The sequence below is a fragment of the Lagopus leucura genome, unplaced genomic scaffold (genome assembly GCF_019238085.1).
Source record: "Lagopus leucura isolate 7727_CA_CO unplaced genomic scaffold, USGS_WTPT01 Super-Scaffold_100001, whole genome shotgun sequence".
Taxonomy (NCBI): Eukaryota; Metazoa; Chordata; class Aves; order Galliformes; family Phasianidae; genus Lagopus; species Lagopus leucura.
Window position 1 is genome coordinate 99144820 of NW_024962262.1, and position 20455 is coordinate 99165274.

The window sequence follows — 20455 nt, forward strand, 5'->3', positions numbered from 1 at the left end:
TTCAAAAATCAGGCAGATCTTAAATGTTTTTGCCAAAAGGACAGGATCCTTTATTTGTTGTCTGCCTGGAGCTTTTCTCAGATTTTTATTTGTATAATGCAGCTGTTACAGTTAGTGAATCAGCAGCATTTTGTCTGAAGTCCAATAAATTAATTCCCTGTTATTTTGTATATTATTGTAATTTGTTACTGATGGCCAGTGAATTGTCAGCACTATGTGGGAACTCAATGCCTAATGAAAAAACAATCACAGTTGTTAATGGTTACTTGCATCTTACTTCTTGAAAAAATAGGCTGTTGTTCTTGGGAGACATTTATATTATAGTGCATAGCAAAAAGTTTTTCCTTACAATGTAGTTGCTTTCTTGGAAAGAAATGAATTTAATGTAGTTGTCTGATGATACAATAATAATACTTTTAGACATAAGTAGTTTTTGTCTGTTTCTCAGTACTCCAGAGAAGAAAATTTAAATCACAGTCACAGCCATGAACCATGTAAAGATTTAGACCTCAAAATGACAAGTGCTATTAGAACTGGGGAAATAATTCCTCAATGTCTTCTTGGTGCTTGTGGTTTTGATTGCACTGTAAAGCTAGAAGTATTTTCATTAAGGAATTTGTAGTTAAGCAAAGGCATTATACATTGAATACTGTTCCTTGGATGATGCAGTCATAGAATCATTGAATTGCTTGGGTTGGAAAGGACATTAAAGCCCAGCCAGTTTCAGCAACTGCTGTGGGCAGGGCTGCCACCTACCAGCTCAGGCTGCCCAGGGCCCCATCCAGCCTGCCCTGAACACCTCCAGGTATGGCACATCTACAGCTTCTCTGGGCAACCCCTTCCAGTGCATCACCACCCTCTGAGTCAAGAATTTTCTCCTAATGTCTGATCTTAATCTACCCTCTTTTACTTTAAAAATATTCTGTCTTGTCCTTTCACTACCAGACTGTGTAAAAAGTGGGGCTCCCCCTTGTTTGTACGCTTCTTTAAGCACTGGACTAGGTAAATGTTTTTTGTTGCCTTCTGCATGGAAATACTGCTGGGTTTCATCTTTGGTTAGAAGTCCATTCTTTAAATAAGACAGCTGAAATAACTGCGTTTTTCAACCACAGTGTAATCTGAGCACTCAGAAGCACTCAGATCTACCTGTCTTTTAAATCGTGTAATTTTAGAAGCCAGAGCAGGGGAGAGGACGAAAAGAGCAAAATAATTAACTTTGAGAAATCTATTACTTGGACAGAAATGTCCCTGAAGTTTCCTAAAAATGTGTCTGGCAATCTCTCTCTCCTTGCTGCACAATAGCAGAGATTTCAATTATACCAACTAGCTGCAGACCATTACTCTTCTGGCAGCCTTCCTGGTTAGAAAGCATACAAGTCTAATTATAGGTGGCAGGCCAAACCACTCCAGAAACTCCGATGCTTTTCTGAGTAGCAGCAGCTGCAGTTTGCATACTGAGGACTTCAGACCTTCCAACTCACAGCTCAGATTGATCTTTACCTGAAAAAAAAAAGTGCAAAGAAAGAGAGCTGTTCTTTCCTTCTCACCTGGGGCATACTTACATCCCATGGACTTAACAGTGAAAATATTAGATCTCTGTACGTGGTTGCAGCAAAAGGCCAGTAGGTTGCTTCATCTTTAGAGACGAATTTGTCTTCTCTAGATGCAGTCATTAATTTAGAGAAAGATAAAAGAATAAATACATTTCCTGTGAAAAAAACAGAATGAATGCATTATTTTCTTGAGAAAATCACTATATGTGATTATTTAGGGAACTCATTTACTTTACCAACAGGAGCGCGTTACTGGTGCTGATGTTTGAAGTTAGCTGCTGCATTAGCAGTTTTTCATTGGTGTCTGAGGTACGTCTGAAATCTATATAAGAACTATGTAACAAGAAGTAAGCACATATTAGGGAAACTTTCACTGCTTTTCTCTTCTGTTTGCCTAGTCTTTTGTGGGTTTGTTGTTATTTTTTTGTGAAACACAGCTGTAAAAATCTTGACAGATTTACAGGAGAGCTAAAAAAACCTATTTGTCTCGGTAAAATACAGTGAGAAGAACTCAGTCTGATTTTTTTTTTTTTTTTTTAAAGAAGACTGAATGATAGTTTTACTGCTTTGTACATTTTCCTTCACAGGAAGAAAATGGCTGCTCAAAAGATGGTCTGAGTTAACAGAAATGTATTAGGGGCTTAAAACTTAAAACTGAAGTCTGACAAATTCGAATTAGAAACAGACTTCATATTTTTAGCAATGATTGTGGTTAGTCTTTGGAATGAAGTAAAAAGGAAGGATGCTGTGTCTTCATTTCTTGAAATCTTTATGATTTCTATTGCCTTTCTGAAAGACAGACTTTTGTTATAAAAAACAACATTGCAGAGGTCAGAGAAGATCTTTTCGTCACCCCTTGGAATTTCATATGCGTCTGGGGTGAGAAAGCCTTAAGAGAGACAGTGCTACAGACTTCATTTCAGAGAACAATATTACAGAGATTTACTTTTTTTTTTTTTTTTTAATGTTACAATGTGAATTAGATCTGAAACATTTTTAGGGCTTCGTACTTCTGCTTGATCTACAGTTTTGTACTTAATGAACCAGCAGAAAGAGAAGGGAGATCATGTATTACTGTAGAGACAAAAGTCATTTTTTTTCTGCTATTCACGTTTTCCAACAAAGAAGTAAGAGAAGCTAATAGAAAAGAACTGATGATAAAATGTTCTTTTTGTAACATTAGACAACTTTTTGTAACATTTGACTACTTCTACCATTTGTAATAATGCAATATGTTGCACAGTGATTTGAAATAAATTCAGTTCTTGAGGAAGTGAGAGATTCGTGGTAAATAAAGTATAAATCTAGTTTAAGTTTAATGGTCTGTCTTGAAAAAAAAAAATAATATCAAAACATACCTGAATTAACACAGGACCCTTTGGCATACAAAGTACTTGGTGTAGAGCTTGAAATTTGTGAAATCTGACTCAAACTTAAAGCCTTAAAGCAGGATTTGCTCTTAGTTATGCTTTCCCTCCTGTATTTCTACCAGGCTTTTGACAGTAGATAGATGCAGCTGCTTAGCTCTTAACTGTTTCCTTCTTTTGATGGAAGTGTTCTTCTCACACTGACTGTGGAGCAGTGAAACCAGCGTTCAACTGTGGCATCTGCATGGTGCTGGAGGAACATTGTTGCTGGAGATATTGCTGTAGGACAAATATTAGACTATTCTGTGTGCAAAGATAATGTCTGTTATTGTAGAGGACACTGAAGCTGCCATCACTGTCTCGGATTTTCGTAGGTAAAACATAATGGATAGTGCACTGGTCATCTACAGGTGCAAATATGTTGAAGTCAAGAAAAAATTAAGATATTTCCTGTATTACTTAAAAGCATCACACCATGACCCCAAAATAATTAACCAAAGGGATAACAACAACAATAAAACCTTTCCTGTTGTATCTCTAAATATCAAAAGTTGCTTTTTGCCTTCAGCTAATAGTAGTAATGAAGCAGAATATCCAATATGGAAGGGAATAGGAGATTTACAAATTAAATTCTTAACCCATTTTTATTTCTGGATCCTATCAATTAGCAAATAAATATAACATGGAAATATTGTGCCACGTATACGTTTAATCCTCCACCTGAATGCATATAAGTCCATGGGGCCCAATGGGATTCATGCATGTCAGGGTACTCAGAGAGCTGGTCAGTGTCATTGTGAGACATCTCTCAATTATTTTTCAGTGGACTTGGGAATCTGGCAAATATTGTTCCAACTTTCAGGAAGAGCAAGAAAAAAGAACCTGATAATCACAGGCCTGTCAATCTCACTTCTGTGTCTGGTAAAACTGTGGAGAAAATTTTGTTGGGCATTACTGAAAAAGACCTGAAGGACAGTGAGGTCATTGGAAACAGGCAGTATGCGTTCATGAGAGGAAGGTCCTATTTAACTAACTCCTTTTATGATAAGGTCACCCATCTAATTGACCAAGGGAAACCAGTTAATGTTATCTTTTTGGATTGCAGTAAAACTTTTATTTCTCACAATGCCCTAAGGGACAAAATGTCCAGCATACGGCCAGACAGAACATAATGCAGTGGGTTAATTGTTGATGAGACGGACACAAAGGGTTATAGTAAATGGGGTTACATCAGTCTGGTGATCAGTCACTACTGGGGTTTCCCAGGGCTCCATTTTAGGGCCAGTTCTCTTTTGTTTTCATAAATGACTTAAATGACTATAAGGTGTTTTGAGAGAGTTTGCTGATGATACTAAATTGGGAGGAGCTATTGTCTCCATAGGGAGTGCAAAAGCTTTGCAAAGAGACATAAACAAATTAGAGAGCTGGGAAATCACCAACCATGTGAAGTTTAATAAGAGCAAGTGCCAGATTCTGCACCTGAAAAGGGGCAGCACTTGGCTGTACGTACAGCCTGGGGAATAAGATGCTGGAGAGCAGTTCTGCTGAAAGATATTTGGGAGTCTTGGCCAACAGCAAATTGAACGTGAATCAACAGTGTGCCCAGGCAGACAGGAAAGCCAACTGTATCCTGGCGGTGCGTTGAGTGCAGCATTGCTAGCCAGTCGAGAGAAATGGATGTCTGGCTCAGCATTGTGCTAGTACAGCCTCTCCTTGAGTACTGTGTGCAGATTTGGGCACCACAGTAGAAAACTCTTTATTTTTATTATTTTATTATAAGGGTGTCCGAAAGAGAGCCACAAAGATGGTGAGGAGTTTAAAGGGGAAGATGTTGATCTACGTGAGGAGTGGCTGAGGTACCATGGTTTGTTCAGACCAGAGAAGAGAAGATTGAAGGGAGACCTCATCGTGGCCTACAACTTCCTCATAATGGGAAGCATCATGAGGGGAAACACTGCTCTCTGTTGACTTGGGATATTCTATTATTCTATGATTCTGCTGAACAGAAGTCCTTGTACTTTCCAGATGTAGCAAAATGACTGTAGTAGTTATACTCAGCAGGTAGACTATATGTATAAATGAAAGAAAATCAGATGAGTTTGCTGTCATAAATGCAGAAAAAGAGAATAGCTTGACTTGTAAATTGATTGTAACAGGCTGTGGATTGATGTTGCGAAAGTGAGTCCTTCTGAAGAGGGTGGAGCATCCAGGTTACCCAAAGAGGTTGTGGATGCCCCATCCCTGGAGGCATTCAAGGCCAGGCTGGATGTGGCACTGGGCAGCCTGGTCTGGTGGTTGGTGACTGTGCACATAGCAGGGGGTTGAAACTGGATGAGCATTGTGGTCCTTTTCAACACAGGCCATTCTGTGATTCTGTGATTCTATGATTCTATTATTCCATGATTCTATGATAAAATTGGTAGACAGCCTTTTCTGTTGTTTAGAGTGAGCTCAGCTTTTAATTTTGGGATTTTATCATTTTACTCATTTGCAAAATAAATGTATGTTATCTATAGCACGTACTTGAGTTATTAGGTAGATCAACAATTCAGAGATTTTAACTGTTATTTTATATATATATATTTAAAATATATTATTGTGGGTTTTTTATGTTCACTTCTGATACTATCACTGTGATTTGAGAGTACCATAAACAGGAAGTCGGATTATTATTGTGCAATGAATATGAACACTGAAGATTAGAGTATAAGTATCTTTGTGAACTGAATTTAAAATCTACTTTGGTGTGCATGTCTTAAAAAATAGAATCATTATTTTGTTATCAGATCACAGAAATTTGCTGTGTAAATCTTTGTAGTTGGGGAAATGCAAATTTTAGTCCCAGAAAAAGCTTTCATGTGGTAAATTTAAAGTTACCTTATTTTTGACATAATCAGCATGTGACATGTCTAGGCTTGAGCTACAGCTCCTCCTCTAGCATTGATTGTTTTCAAACAAAATCAAACAGAAGAGATATGGGTAGCAAATGTCTAATCTAGAGATTAATATCTGATTAATTAATCTAACTAATATCTAATTAATTATTATCATGGGCAAATCAGAATTTAGGAGAAAATGTTTCAGTATAGAGTACAACAGCAGAAGTTTTCATACTCATGTGGGAAAATGAGTGCAGATGTTGGCTATTAATATGCTGTGTAATCATAGTTTATCACACAGGAAAGCAGCTGTTGTAGACACCTATCAGTTTCAACTCTGATGCCTGTCTTTGGCAGAGAGAAGAGTGCAAATCCAGTAAGAGTAAACATTTGTGTTCAGACATGGTCAGTTTGGCATCATCCTCTTCTGAGGCATTTCATCTCGTTCCATTTATTTACAAATCAGGTCAATTTTCGTGCTACCAATTCAGTGCCTTGATGTAAAATGTTTTAACAATGTAACTTTATCAAAGCTGTGGCTTATCACATATTAGGGTATGAGTTTCTCATGTTTCAGAGAAACCTGCCAGCAAACTTGGACAAAAAAACCCCTAAGTATTGTTGGTAGCTCTGAGTATATTTTGACAATACTTGTTTTAAAAAGTCGATATTCTCTATAGACCTTCTTTTATAGCTCCTTCTTTATCTATACAGATAATGGCATTTCCCTGCACAAACATAACCTCTGAAACTCTTCACTTTCTCCTTGAAGAATTTATGTTCTTCCAAAGTACAAAAATTACAAGATGAGGAAAGTCTGTGTTGAAGAGGAATGGGATTTTTCCTTTTCTTTTCTGTTTTGTTATCCTATTTTTGTCAGGCTTATGTCGGAAAGTAATTTTTTTGTTTGATTGCCATTCCTTAATTTTTAAATATATATGGCAGCATTTTGTTTTTAATTGTTCTTTTTTGTGTCAGTGACATTCTGGTAGAAATTACCTCAATTTTCTCCTCCTTGCAAGCACTGATATTTTTCTTTACATACTATCTTTGTATTCCTCCCCCAACAACAAACAAGCAAACAAACAAAATCCCCACATTCTTTTCATCTCCATGTGTTTGTGTGTGTATGTGAGCGAGCTAGTTTTTTCCAGCCCCTGATTCACTTGTTTAAGCTGATTTAGCAAATACATTGGGATCCTGGCCCACAAAGACTTCTCTAGGGAATATATATGTATGATATTATATATATAAATATATATTCTGTTGGAATGTTGATGTATTACTGAGCTTCAAGTATTCAAAATCTTCTGCTTGTATCGAGAAGTTTTGGGAAGTGTAAGGAGAGGAAATATGACAGTGGGCAGTCCATTTCCAGAATCACCTGGATATTTTCCTTCTAAGCAACATGGTGCTTATACAAGCCAAATAGAGATAAGTACCTCTCTTACAGTGCTCTGTAACAACCTTTTGTGTTCATTTTATCTACCTTAAAATTAATCTAAATGCTGAGTATATGCTGAAATTGAAACAACTGTGGTGGGAAAAATAAACCATTGTTTTCCTGTTTAGATTAGTAAATTTGGTAAGCCAAAAACTGAATCAGGAATGTAGAGATGCAGAAACAGTGTATGTATGGAGGTTCTCTTTGTATTTTGGTTTGCTTTCAAGTCTTGAAAACAATAGAGAACTAAAAAAAATGTGATTGTTGCCGTGAGTATTTGTAGGATAGTGTGGAATAGATACAGCTTCTATGTCTGTTCATTCAGTAATGATTGTTCAGGTTTAACAAAATAAAAGCTCACAGTGCATCTCCTTGCTCAAGCTCCTGGAGAAGATTTCTGCTTTGACTTTCACATTAGTGGAGAGCCAATGACTTTACTGGTCTGGGGATCACCCTTCCTAGTTCTGCATACAGTTTATGTACTAAAACTTCAGTGTGGCTATACAGTATTTCAACCTTCTGAAACTCAAAAGAGGAAAGGAAGAAGCTCACACAGTTTGTGTATGTATGCACAGTCAAGTTGGATTACTCCCTGTTTTGCACCAGATTTGTTTTCTCCATTTCTACATGTATTATGGCTTCTTTTAGGGTCCCATTTGGGCTGTAAAAACTGTCTCTCCCTGAAGCAAACATTGTGGTTCGTGTTGTGCTATGTGGTATCTGCAGCTATCTGAAGTGGATCACAACAATTGTAGATCTTGCCAAATATTATAGCAGTCATAAAACAAGGATTGATAGTAATCCAGCCTCAAGATTCTCCACTGTCTCTCCTCATCCTGTAGAGAGAGGTTTGGAAAGAGGTTTGAAGCGGCCTATTGCTGTCAGTTACCTAGCATATCCTCAGCATGAAAACTGTGCTGCAGCTGTGGCTGTTTTGGTTCTCAGATTCTACAAAGCATAATCCTTGGATGAAGGCAGAGATCTCAGTCTTTTTAATTTGAATTGCCAGAGCTTCTTGATTTTCATCCAAAAAGATCTAGAATTGGGTTATTATGAAGCTAATATTGTGTGGCAGTTTCTGCAACAGTGTTTTGCTTCACTGAAACATGCAGATTTTTAGTAAATGGCATGGAAAAACTGGGATCCTAGAAGATATCTGCTATGTCTGTTCTATTTCCAGAAGTAAACAGCCTTTTCTTCAAATGCTAACACTCTTTGGAAGTTGCTCAGTACTCACCAACTTTGCTTTCAAATCCTTACTAATTTTTAACCCATGTTAAGTAATGTTTTTGTAAATTTTAATGCACATAAAACATAAGTGCTCGGTACAGCTGTTATCAAACATAAACATAGTTTGTGGAAAGTGCTTGGTTAAAGTAGAAAAATCATAGGTCATGTCCATTTACACCAAAAGGACTTCATAAAATGCAACTTAACCAGCTGCTAGTTGTGCATTTAATGTAATTTAAATGATTAACTGTTGTCTGTGGTGTACCTTATTTCAAAATTTGATAGAATAGTTATTTGGCACATGGGAGGGTTATAAAAGTGGTGAAATATAGGTAATATTTAATCTGTATCTTGCACAAGATGAAGAGGAACACCTCATCCATAAAATTTGTTGATGAAAACTTTTCTTAAAAAGTAAGTTGACTGTCTGATATTTGAGATGCCTTTTAAGATACGTACATTTATAATGTAATAGTACTGAACTGAATGTAAAATAAGATCTGCATGTTTTTTAGTGAAATTTTGTCAAACTCTAGATAATTTTCTTAAATTACAACATTTTTTACAAATTCTGTTTATTCAGGCACAAGTAGCTTTGTTGCCATTTTTTTTCTATTACTGATAGCAATTAAGAGTTCCTTTGAGTTTTATACGTCTCTTCTGAAGAATGAAATTCTAGATTAACATACTCCATTATTAAATGTCAAAAATACTGGTTTGTAAAAATATTGAGTATTAATACAGCTTAACTGAAACATTTGGAAATGTTATTCATCTCTTTTTCTGGGGCACTTTAAGTTATAAAATTATTTCATAATTTAGGCAACACTGCACTGCCTAAGCAGAATGTGGTGCAGGACCTCAGCATCTTTCTTTAGCTGGATAAATACTGAAATGTCTGAATGAAAGTCTTAAAGTCAGTGTATCTTTTTGCTTATTGATGTTATAAAGCACATTCTTGGAGCAGTGGAAAAGCGGAAGTCAAGCAAATTAAGCTCTAAACCACTTATCAGTTGAAAAGCCTGAGTCAAGATCAGGTGCTGTCATTCTCAATGCATTAGCACCTGTGTATTAGTGGGTTTGTTGGTTTGTTTTTTTTTTCCTGAGAGATTGTATAATGCATCTCTGTAAGGATATACATTGTTATGCATCCAACTCTATTTAAAAGGCTTTCTGTGATGCTGTCCATGGAGTTTTTTTGACATATTACTGAGTAAGACTGAAGATGAATCATCACTGGGTATCATCAAGCAGTCCGCTTTACCTTCGGTCCCTTAAGGTTATATGTTTACTGTGTCTTTTACTGTTTTTCTCCAGTATAATTGGAGAACTTACACAGTGTTGACTTAATTTGATTTATAAAAGAGTATATATATAATATTATATTATATTATTATTTTATTATAATATTTATTATTATTTATATATATTATTATTATTTTACATATTATAAGATTATAATATCATAATATTATTATAACTTATAATATAAGAGTATATATAAAAGAGTACTTACAGTAAATCTGTGAATCAGAATGCAGTATTTAACAATTGTGAATCTAACTTGAAACAAAGCAGGTTAATTATAGAAAGCCTTTATTTTGTGCATAAAAAATTTTCTTGTTGTTATGATCCTCATAATTTCATGGATAATCATTTCACCTTTTCAGTAGACGTTTTCCATTTTTCATTTCAATTCTATTGATTTGTTGACCAGCCTAAGCAAATCAGGTTCAGGGGGGAACCGTATCACCTGATAAAACTAAAAAACAAGACATTCTTACTGCAGGACTGATGCTTGAGAGCACAAAAATGGCCCAATTTAATAGCTATACTTATACTACCAACTGGGAGATAGGCAGCAGTATATTAAGTGTGGACAGAAGAGCTTGTCCTAAAGATCCTTGAACTCCTTCGTTGCTAATGACATACAGAACTGTGATGTGTGAAGTACCTGACATCAATAATTGGTCAGAAGTAAACAGAACAACCTTTAATTATCCTACAAATGCTGGACAAAGAAGCTTTTTTCCCCTATATCTGTATTAGCTAAGTGTTTAATGAAACTGTCAGATAAGAGGGAACATTATTTAATCATCTGTTTTCATCTCCAACAGAATTGGCCATATTTGAAGTCCAGCGGGCTTGGGGATAATATTCAATCTTGTTTCAAAGGTTTCCAGTAATGGCTAATTGCTGTCACTGTTTAAAAGAGAAAGTGCCATGTGTATTCTCAAGCACTTTCCTGCCACGGATTAAGGTTTAATAGATTATTTTAGTTGTATAACTTTCCCATAGCAACTACAGGAGAAATTAATTTTTGGCAAAACGGCTCTCTATTTTTAGAGGCATTTAGTTTGACAGGTCTTTTGACCTTTTTTAGAAAGACTTATTAGGTGATTGCTTTTCATCTTCTGTTCTTGCTTATTCTTTGTAAGTGGCAGCCGTGAGGAAAATCGGCACCTGGCAATCACTTACAAAATGCTAAAAATTCAGCAACCACTTAAAGAAGTTTGTGCTGTAAGAAGATGTGAGAATTCTTTATATGAAACATACACAAGTATGAGAATTCATTTCTATTAATCCTGTGCAGAACTTATATAGACAGCCTTACTTCAAGAGCACAAACAAAACTTCCTAAAATCTCCTTTCAGCCTAACAACAAATATGGTCAGACATACTGACAACCACAAGGATAAACAAGTACTAACACAATGGTCATGCTTACCTTTTAAGTTCAATATTTTTCAGTATTAAGTAGTTGTAGGTAGTTGTATTTTTTTATCAGTAACTGTATATACTGTAATCCATACCTGTGGAGTTATGTATTGAGTATATGGGGATGTATGTAGCAAATACTATGTTAAATATTAATATCTGAATGCTGTGAAATAGGAATTTAAAAATGGCTAAATTAAAGCTACATGTCTGCTTTCTGTTGTAAGATAATACTAGGATTCCATCTGTGCATATAGGTGGCCAGTGGACTGTATGTTTTACAGGCCCCTCAAAAAGGCAGTAAGTGGGATAAAATTTAGTTTTAATATCATTTTTCTTTTTATCTGTGTCTCTATATGGTGTTATGTAGGCACTTAGCTATGTTAAAGTGATTTGCTGTCTTTAGGATGTTGCAAAATACACAGCCTTCTCATTTGTAGCTCAGTTTAGGTTTCCGTAACCTTCAGCATGTGTTAAGTCCAGAGTTAATCTCTTCCAATGTGTTCATTCACTCTGTTCATTCACACTTTCAATCAGAAGTGATTATAAACCAGCTTTACAGATTTCTCAAAAACAACAGTACTTGTGAGTATGATAAATATACTGTTCACTCACATAGACAGATTATAGTTTGCACTTGTTGTTGCCTTTCTTGTTTTATCTGTGTTAGCAAGCTTCCTGAAAAAAAGGAAGCCTCCTATAAATGCAGACTCTTAATAGAATTTGTTACTGCCACAAGAAGCACAACCTCAAAATATTGAGCTTTCAAAGTGGCTGCCTAGCAACATAGAGCTTTTACAGGCTAGCAGCTAAATGGCTCCTTTTTGGAAAAGAATTTAGGGCTAGCTGGTTTCACACAAATAGCTTGTATGAAGTCATTCCCCTTCATGCTATTTGCAAAATGTTGCTAAAGTCATTGCCTCAGAATGTGTTTGCTTATGAACATGTTTGCTTTTCGAGGTTTAGGATTGATTGAAATCAATCACATAGTAATCATATCTGTTTTTCATTTCTAGAACAGATGATTCCTGAAGTATCAAAGATATTTTGACATAATCTTACAAAACTTATAGCCCTATGAGTGGTGGCATTGCTTTTCATATCTGCAGATATTTTGAGCAATAAAGCAGCCCCTAAATTCATTGGAATCAGAAAAATTGAGAAGTGTTGATGTAGATTTGCATCCAACTTGTACTAATGGTCACTGATATTTTTTGTAGCGTTCTTCCAGCTATCCAGCTGCCATTAAATACTATCTATCTGTACGTTGTTTGACCTGGAAGAAGTCAAAGTTGCAAATCTTTAAGCCTTTATATATCATAACTGATGTTCTGCTGTTCCTGTGATTGCTGTAATTTGTATGCATGAATGGAGAAATCTATGTCAAGAAAAATAAACAAGACAGAGGCAATTTTAGACCAAAAGCTCATGCTTATTGGGTGCCCAAACGTTTGTCTGTCTAGCACTTAGCAGTGCTAGAGAGCAGCCAATCATAGCAGATAATTCACCTTTTCTTTGCAGAGGGGAAAAAAAGAAGCTCTTTATTTGAACAGCTGGATAAACTCAAGACATAATGAATCTCATTGTAAAACTGAATACTTCTATATTTAAAACAAACAAGAGGAAAACAGTGCTGGGAGTTATTGTTTGATAACGCAGTTTGCAGTGAATCCACAGCGCATGGAAGGTCATATGGGTATGATTGGGTTTCAGGTCATTTTTAAGGACCTCACTGAGCTCAATTACATGTGGTTAATAGCATGAGGGTTGTGAGGGGGCATTATTTTTTATAAAGCAATTTAGAATTCTTAAAAATTATAAAAATATGATTGCCCAATAAAATGCTGTGTGCTTTGCATTGTATGAAAGCAGTCAGCATTAAGATTGTGTGGCTCTGTTTTCCATATCTTAAAGAAGATTACAAAAATTATAAAGCATCCAGGCGAAAAAAAGATCAGAACTACTCAAGATCTAGCAAAACTACTATGTGACATGATAATAATGCAGCTTAGAGTTTTGTGCTTGTATTCATGAAGGAGATGGATAATATATAAGCTATCACTGTTTCTAAGTACCTGCAGCAGGAAACTTCTGCTAATAGAAAGTTATTTAATTTAGCATTGAAAGGCATAATGTGATCCAAAAGCTTGAAACTGAATCTACGTGTATTGATTCTACATATAGCACAACTTTCTTCATAGTGAGGATAACTGAAGACTGGAGCAATATTCTTCAGAAATCATGGATTCTCTGTAGTTTGAAATGTTTAATGGAAGATACAGTACCTCATAGAAAGAAAAAAAAAAATCTGGAAACCCATTTGAAATGCGGAAATATAGGACTGTGGCATTTGTTTTTACCAGAACATGTGCTGTCATTACTATACTGGGAATAAGTGTATGAGAGGCTTAAAGGGATTCCAGGAAGGAACAGTAAAACTCAATATTCCAGGAACTGCATATGTCTACATCTGGAGCTGCAAATCTAAATGATAAACTTTGATGTTAAGGCAATGTTATGTTTTCATAGTCGTTATCTTTTGACAAAATCTTTCAGCATTTTATATTTTGACAGATACAGCTGGTTAGCCCAATGGCTGCTTTAGCTAGCTAGTGACGTGATTGAATCATCTGAGTATTTTATTCACTAGCTATTCTGTTGAATACTTTGTGGCTTTTTAAACTGATAAACCACTCAAATCACTCAAGTCAGCAGCAGGTCTTCTGCAAGAAAATGCTGTCCTATATTCAAATAACACGCTAAACCACTTTTACAGTTGGTTTATGTAATAGTGTATCACCAGCCCACAAGCATCTGCTCTTAGAGTGCTGCATATTGAGTAGGAACTCAAACATGTACTAGTCAGTGCAAATCAAATGACAGGACACCCTACAGTCAGCAGTGCTACTTCTACTGTACCCCACAGCTGCACTCCCATATCTGAGGGAGTAGGCAAAAATATTAAAGGCTAGGAGAATGTGTTGGGTTTTTTATTATTCAGGAATGTTTTCATACTTCAAACTGACACCCTTTTGACTGCTGAGGAAAAAGATTTAGATGACTCTTCAGCTTCTCTTCTTTATATAGCTACAGGAGGAATCTGAAGCACTGTAAACAGCATAGTTCAGGGGAGTTCATGTGTGATGCTTGTAACATGAATAGTATGTGGAAACATTCTCTGAAAAACTATTGCATACAAGTGAAAACAGTGCAAAATACCGTGTTTCACAAATTCAGATTTTAAAACTAGGATTACAGGTTACAGTGTTATTACTGTCACGCTTGATTCATGTGATTCTGGTTGTACTTGTTTTACTGTAAGTCCCAACAGACTCAGACAGTTTTCATCTTTTTCCCTTTTATGTGTAAATTAGTATATCTGGCATGTCTGTAAAGGCCCTTGAGAGATCCAGTGTACTGATAAGAGAGAATAGCCAGTGACTGGTTTTTATCCTTGAAAATCATGATGTCTATCTTGAGGTATTCAAATCTATCAAAATTAGTCTTCTCTTCCAGTATTTTCAGAAATATTACGCTCTCTCTGTTAGTTAAGTCATTGTTTAATTAAGTCATATAAAGGCAAAATAAAAGAATAAATTCAGTCCAAAGCCTTCATTGTTACTACTTCTGCTGTATGTCCTGGTGGAGTACACTGGTATGAAAAGATTCAGTGAGGTACGGTTTATTCCTCCATGCTTGGCAGCAAAGCATAAAGTTTGCAGAAGATAAGATGAAGTGCCAAGAACATGTGCCAAATCATAATATGTCTTCAGCTCCTTCTGCTGGAAGGATCTCAACACAGCTCCCAGAATGTTTGAAAACCACCATCAGTCAGTGATAATGCTTCTATTTAAGTAAGCATCGGTCCTTACTTCAGGGCAATTGGCCAGACTGAAGCAGACAGCATAATTTCTCTCTCATTTTAGTAATTTGTGAAGTATTTCAGGATGAACACTTAGGCAAATAGATGTGAATTATTGGAGAGTGCTTTGTTTGTTTGGGATATGCTGAATGAAATAATTGACTTTGTTAGAATGTTTCCCAGAAAGCTTATTTAGCACGATACTGATGCTGAAAGTTGATAGCTGCTTACTCGGGACAATACCAGCATAATTTTCATTAAGGACAATCATTAGCTACCGTCATGGATTTACATTGCATATAATGCTTAAGTTGAAGTCATAGAATGATGCAGAAGTTCAAGCTGGAAGGGACTTAAAAATCATCTAGATCCAGCTCCCATTGGATCAAAATTTCCACTCGGTTTAAAATCAACAAAGGAATTGTTTGTTCTCTTTGTTGGATGATTGGTCTGTGGGTTGGTATGTTTTGGCAGAAGTATTAATTCCTTTTCCATTACAGAGAATATAAAAAATGAGTACTACGAGAAGTAATTAAAAATGGATGGAGGAATTACTTTCAACCCTTAGAATGTATAATAGACTACTATATATCTTTATTGTTCATTTAAAATAGGTTGTTTAAAAGATATGCTGCTTCATGCTGTTTTAATGGTTGTGATTTTGCTCAGAACTGCAGTTCGAGAATAAATGGCATATAGAGTTTTTTCTCTGTTCTTACTGTCCACGGAAATGACAACAGATACAAAGTCCCCAGTCACACTACTTGATAGATCAAATTCTCAGCTACAAAGCACTCTTTTTCAACATAGTCACCACCATTAGTTATGCATTTTCTACAGCAATGAGCAAAAGCCCGCATGCTACACTCATAAAAATCTGCTCCAGTGGAGGTGACCCACTGTTGCTACTGCCACTGCTGAAACACACCAGTCACTGCCTCACTGCCTCCAGAAACATTCAGCAAGCATTGATGAATGTCAGTAGGTGCCATTTTTCCACATGGAGGAATTCTGTGACAAACTTTTGTTTCATATGCACTTCTGTGTCAGATGCCATTTTGTCAGACTGCCCCTCTGCTGCCATCTGTCAGCTGGTAACAAAGAATAATGGCATATTGTCAAGAAGGTTCAACCTGGACTTCCATACCACCAGTATCCACCTTTGACTTTGTGGGCCAACATAATAAAATAAGAGGCGTTCCTTTGGAGCAGCCCTCATATGCTCTTTTACCTACAGTTTTCTAGTAGACCATTTGTGCAGAGTAGAGCGCAAGTCTTTCCAGGTCAGATGTCTCCAATTAAAATGTTTCTGTAACAACTGAAAAAGGAATTTTTTGGATACTTTCAAGTTTTAGCTCTCTAATTTACTAATCTGTAGAGTTTACATCTTTGTACCTCATTTCAGAATAGTCTACTGCAAGTTTCTTCACTTTTGAAAGGGAAAGTAAAGATCATTCTGTTCTGACCACTGCCTTCGGTATTGGTAGATCACTGGCATTTTTGTGCAGGATTTTATGATCTGGTCATATACAACAAGATAAGCCTTATCTTGTAAAATCTTTTTTTCTATTTATTTCATAATGCTTGCTGTCATTAATGCATGTGGAGGTGTTTTACTTCTTTCATACGACAATATTATTAATAAGGTCACGTTTCATATTCCTCTTTTGCTTTACTTTCTGCCTGGTAATTTTCTGGAACAGCAATTTATTGTTGAACTCTCTGACTCTGACTGGAAATGCTATAATCTGACTTGGGAGATTTTAATTTAGTGCAAAAGGAAAAGATCCAAAGAGGACAGATAAAAAACTGTATCTGGGCAACAAGATGTCTCTGCAAAGGAATACATCAGTGTTAATTTTGAGTAACCCAGTTAAGTTGCCACTGTGGTTTCACTTGGGCTAAGAATTGGTCTAGGCAGTGTAGTTCTGAGCTGGACTTGGTTATCTGTGGAGCATTGTATTGTACTGTGTTGATGAGACAGAGCAATAGTTAGTTGTATGTGAGCTTTTTACATGAGTGTGAAATGACTAATTGTAAAAAGCTTTTTCTCAGATTCAAAAAAGAAAGCCTGCTACAGAACTGCAATGACCTTAGTCCTAAATTATTAACTAAATAATGTTTTCATAAGCACAAAAAGCTGATACATTCATGTGTTGTATGAACCACTTAGGTGTTCTAGAAACTGAAGAGGCATCCTGCTGAATTTTTGTAATTTGTGCTTTTTTTTTCTCAGAGGAAAGAGAACAGGCAGTAGCAAATCACTCGCAATTGCACGTTTCTGACTGATGGTGTTGATACTTTAATTAGAGCAGTGGGAAGTCAGCTTGAATTCTTTCGTTTTGCAGAAAGCAAGAAGAATTGAGGTTGATTAAAGGTTAATTAGAGATGAATTGATAGTTCCATTTGTTTTTCTTGTCTTTTGGTGATAACAGAAATGTTAGAATCCTTGACTTTGATGACAACAGATTGGGTAGGCCTGGTGTTGATTGCTACTGCCAACACGAAAGTGGTGCCGCAGTCCTACAGCTCCAGTTCTTAATCAATGAGGTAAGTATATATTTACTTGAATTCTTCTATGTACGTTTAGTTGAATAAGGCAATTGGTGTATTGTAATTCAGTGATACAACTTTTCCTGTTGAGAAATTGTGCCAACAAGTAAGTGGCATACATCCAGAGGACATTCATCATGCAGACTTCTAGAAGACTATTCTTGCGACTGCACGCCAGGAAAACTGTAATGTTTATTTACATCACTATAAAGTACTAAACAAAAAGTAGTCAATACATGAATGTTTGCAGATAGATGTAAAATCCATTCAATTACTGAATATGCTACACAGCTCTGTTTCAAATAGCAGTTAATAAATGAATTACTTTTTTGTGTGGAAAAATATTGATGATAATTATCTAAAAGCTCAATAGATGTGGACATGCTACTATTTGCAGTAAAAATGAGCAGCTGCAGGGATTATCAATCAAACGAGCATGCTTAGCCTTTCTACATGGTTTGTCAAAATCAAGTTCAGATGATGTAAAGAACAGTACGAGACTATAACTTGCTCTATCAGAAGGTCTCTGGAGATAGTAATGCTCAAGAAGACTTGCTGAGCCTATAAATCTACTCAGCAGATTGTTTTCAGTATCTCATAACTTGACAAAATTATGGCATAGTCTTAGTTCAGTTTTCATTAGTTTTCTTCCCTAATGTATGAAAACACTTTTGACAGTTTCAAATCCTCAAAGCTATTAGAACTTCTCAATTAAAGGGCTTGGGTTTTGGTGTTTCGCTAGTTTATTTTTTAAATCTCAGAAGTATTTTTGTTCTGAGCTTGTTTGGAAAAGTGCCTGAACCACTGAAAGTAATGAATGAAGACTGAAACTTCAGAAATAATTCTTTATAAAAGGGCTGGAAAAGTGTTGGGGAAAAAAAGGAGCCAATATTTGAATGATCTGGTCCTTTGTGACCAGCAAGAACTGTAAAATGTAAGATTATTTTGATTTCTGTGGTGGAGATTCAACCTCTGTCATTAGTCCAAGCTCTTCGGGAGATGATTAAAGCGTGGATTATATTGTATTAGAGAAGTCTTACTTTCATAAGTTGCGTTTACACGTCAGCATTGAAAGAAACAGTTGTTAGGATTAGGAAGGAAATCTGATATGCAAGAAGGGAACTTTATTTCTTATCAAACCATCATTGTTGATATTATCTGAGCTTTCAGTCACATCCTCCCCATTTGCCAAGATAAAGCATTGTCTACTGTTTGAGCAACGTCCAGTTCCTCTATGCCATTGGAGCACATAGGGATTGAGCCTTTCTATCAGATCTGATTTGACATGTAACTATAGTAACCCTACTGATGCAGCAGCAGATACCTGCCTCAACAGACATTTTCACTTGGCTTTGCTGTTGTATGGTATGGTTCTTGAGGATCAGACGCAGAACCAGACTTCAGAGTATTTCTGATCTATAGCAAAGACACCATCCTTTTGTCTACATCTCTTTTGTCCTGTCCTTTTGATACCTGTCCCTATGTTCTCTTACCTGCATCTTTTCACAGTTCCAGTTGTGAACTCCATGTTGTCTTCATATGGCTACTGTATTATGCTTGGCATTGTCATTTGTTTGTATGTCCCTTTTTCCTTTAGTTATACCATTTATACTCACCTTTTGAAATAAGTACTGGCTGTCCTTCTTTTCATTAATCTCTGTGCTTGCATGGAAATTTGTGGGAGTTTGCATGTATAACTTTGGTTAGAAGCTTGAATTTGCATTTTAAATTGATGGAGTTTTAATTTATATTCTTACAGAAGTATTATGAGAAATTTATGAGAAAGCAAGTATTTCTCATAAATTGTACTGTTTTCTACAGAGAGATCATTTTAACAGTGAGAATGACTTGAGAATAAGACAGACCCCATACAAGAGTGACATGTGCCGTATTTTGTGTCTGTTCTAGGGTGCTTTGGTCAGTGCATGTGCAGATGATACGCTCCATTTGTGGAATCTCAGACAGAAACGACCAGCTATCCTCCATTCTCTGAAATTTAACAGAGAACGGTAAGACTATATAAGACAAAATAAAAATATTGTTTAAAAAAAAACACGCTTATTTTCCAGATTTTTAGTAATACATTTGTCTTTCTACAGGAAGGTATGATGTTGTCCTGAGATTTTTTCCCTCCGTTGTTTGAACCTTGTTTTCATAGAGCAAAAACTTTGCTTTCTCTTTCTACAGCCTTCTCAGAACTAGACGAAGTGTAGCTATTCTTTTGTCAGATGTTTTTCATTTGACCTTCTATTTACTTGAATTGGTGTGAGCAGTGGTATGGTTGCTGCATTTGAAGACCAGACACAAAGCACTGTGATCCTTTGAGGCTGACCTGTTGTTCAGTACTTGGCAGAATACCTTAACTGACTGTAACACAGGATTTGTTTTTCTCTACTGAAGCATTTTATTTTTATAAAATACTCTAATTTTAGCAGAAATCAATTGTGAATTTATGAAACTACATAATTGACAAGTGAATCAGTCTCCTTTTCTAAATTTTGCTTTATCAGTACCAAATTGTAAAAACTTTGCTGAAAATAGATTCAGTGAGTGATTGTTATTTTCAAACTCAGACAAACAGAAACTGAGTACTTTAATCTGTATTTAGTCACTCAAATAAAACTTGCTACAATATTATGGAGACAGAATGCTATTTTTGTATTAATATTAGGAAAAAGTTCTGTGTTTCTGTAAGGAAATTCAATTACTATCTGGAAGAACATGTTTCAGAGGATAAATGTAGCAGGGTTTTTTTGAGGGGGAGTAGTTATTCCATTCTTCATCTTTGGGATCTGTTTGTTTTTGAGTTGGAAAACATAGCTATAGTGCATAATATGGTTTAGAATAGA

The 20455-nt window shown here is 35.9% G+C and overlaps 1 protein-coding gene across 7 annotated transcripts in view; it reads left to right on the forward strand.

The window, feature by feature from the left end:
* Positions 1-20455, forward strand: part of STXBP5L (syntaxin binding protein 5L) — a 175556-nt gene that overhangs the window by 44112 nt on the left and 110989 nt on the right. For all 7 annotated transcript variants that reach the window (XM_042868043.1, XM_042868047.1, XM_042868049.1 and 4 more), the window contains exons 3-4: positions 17522-17603; positions 19515-19615. In XM_042868043.1, the coding sequence (XP_042723977.1) occupies positions 17522-17603; positions 19515-19615 (183 nt within the window). The remainder of the gene's footprint in view (positions 1-17521; positions 17604-19514; positions 19616-20455) is intronic.